The sequence below is a fragment of the Egretta garzetta genome, unplaced genomic scaffold, assembly GCF_000687185.1.
Source record: "Egretta garzetta isolate BGI_Z169 unplaced genomic scaffold, ASM68718v1 scaffold67, whole genome shotgun sequence".
In the NCBI taxonomy this organism is placed as follows: domain Eukaryota; kingdom Metazoa; phylum Chordata; class Aves; order Pelecaniformes; family Ardeidae; genus Egretta; species Egretta garzetta.
In genome coordinates, this window is record NW_009260340.1 from 235,457 (window position 1) to 237,106 (window position 1,650).

At 63.9% G+C, this 1,650-nt stretch overlaps 1 protein-coding gene across 1 annotated transcript in view; it reads left to right on the top strand.

Moving 5' to 3' along the window:
* Positions 1-1,650, top strand: part of WWP2 (WW domain containing E3 ubiquitin protein ligase 2) — a 45,876-nt gene that overhangs the window by 28,150 nt on the left and 16,076 nt on the right. Inside the window, exon 11 of the mRNA XM_035898039.1 lies at positions 210-264. Within this exon, the coding sequence (XP_035753932.1) occupies positions 210-264 (55 nt within the window). The remainder of the gene's footprint in view (positions 1-209; positions 265-1,650) is intronic.

Consider the following 1,650-nt stretch of genomic DNA (forward strand, 5'->3'; position numbering starts at 1 on the left):
TTTCCCTTTTTTTTTCCTTGTCTTTTTTTTTCTTTTTTTAACCCCCCTTGTGTGTGCAAGTTGGGGTTTTTTTTTAGTTCTCTGGGAGCTGCCGACTAAGGGGAGGCGAGCGGGAGCGGGGGTGCACGGCTCACCCCCACGCTCCCCTCTTCCCAGGTGTCCCTGTCCTGGTTTTTATTTTGTGTTTTTGCCCTCTCTGTTGTCTCTAGTCATCCGGCGCCCCGTCCGACAATGATCCTCTCGGTCCCCTTCCTCCCGGCTGGGGTAAGTACTGAGCCGCTCTGGGAGCTGCCGACTAAGGGGAGGCGAGCGGGAGCGGGGGTGCACGGCTCACCCCCACGCTCCCCTCTTCCCAGGTGTCCCTGTCCTGGTTTTTATTTTGTGTTTTTGCCCTCTCTGTTGTCTCTAGTCATCCGGCGCCCCGTCCGACAATGATCCTCTCGGTCCCCTTCCTCCCGGCTGGGGTAAGTACTGAGCCGCCTCACCTGCCTGCCGCCGCGCAGCCCAGCGGGGACGCTCCCCCGTCAGCCGGAGCGGGACCCTGCCCGCCCCGCGGGGAGCACGGTGCTCTCAGCAGCTCCTTCGCTCCCACCCCTGGCATCGAGGGAGGGGTGGCTGGGGAGCCAGTGTTCCCTGTGCTCTGCTGCATGTGGGGCTGAGTCTGCCCGTGATCAGCATGATCTCTGATTTGAAATCCAGCTTTTTTTCCTTCTTTTTTCCTCTTTTCCTGGAGGAGTTCCCAGTTTCTCTCTGCTACTTGAATGCAAGAAGTGCTTGTGGTTGTTCTTTTGGATGGGGGGAGAGGTTGGGGATCCAGCTCCTCACTCGTCCCCAGTCCCCTCCTCTGCCGAGCAGGGATCTGTCCTGCTGCCGTGCGTGCTTCCCGGGATGCTCTGCCCCGGTCTGCAGCGGGGCTGGGAGCTGGCAGGAGCGGGGCTGGCTCTCCTGTCCCCACAGCCCGAGCATCACGAGCTGGGATGTTTTGAAAGGTCCCTGTCCCATCCGTGGGGTAGAGAGACCCCCCCTCCATGGCAAGAGCGTCACTGGAGGGGGATGGCGGAGTGCAGATGGGCTGTGCTGTGCCGGGCAGGCAGGGTGGGCAGGAGAGAGGTTAAAACTGTGGGAGTCTGGAGCAGGACAGAGGGGCCCAGGCTGCTAAGGGGGTCTCCAGGGGAAGGGTCTCTATGGGGATGGTGCTGGAGCCTTTGCTGCTGCCCACCTCCTGCATCAGCAAGGTGAGCCCTGGCTCGGAGGAGGGTGTCAGCTGGGCAGACTGGGGGAGGCACAGCCCTGCGTGGGGCTGGGACCCGCTGGGCTGGGGTGGGGGTCCCTGGCATGGACGCGCTCCCCGGGATGGATGCAGTCCTGGTCATCGCATGTGGGGTCTGCCAGAGCCACGGCCCTGGGGGCTGAGTCCAGCAGTTTGGGAGTGGGACGCCGTGAGGGTGGCCGGGAGGTGACAGGGAAGCGTGCGTGCAGGGCGTCCCTGCCGGCATGGAGCGGGGCCGTGCGTGCGGGGAGTGACGCAGGCACGTGGAGGGAGGGAGGGAGGAGGTGTGTTGTGTGTGGGGCACACGTGTTGGTGGGGAGGCAGCGAGCGTGCGTGGGCGTGCGCAGGGGGGCGGCTGGCGAAAGGCAGAGCGGCGGTGG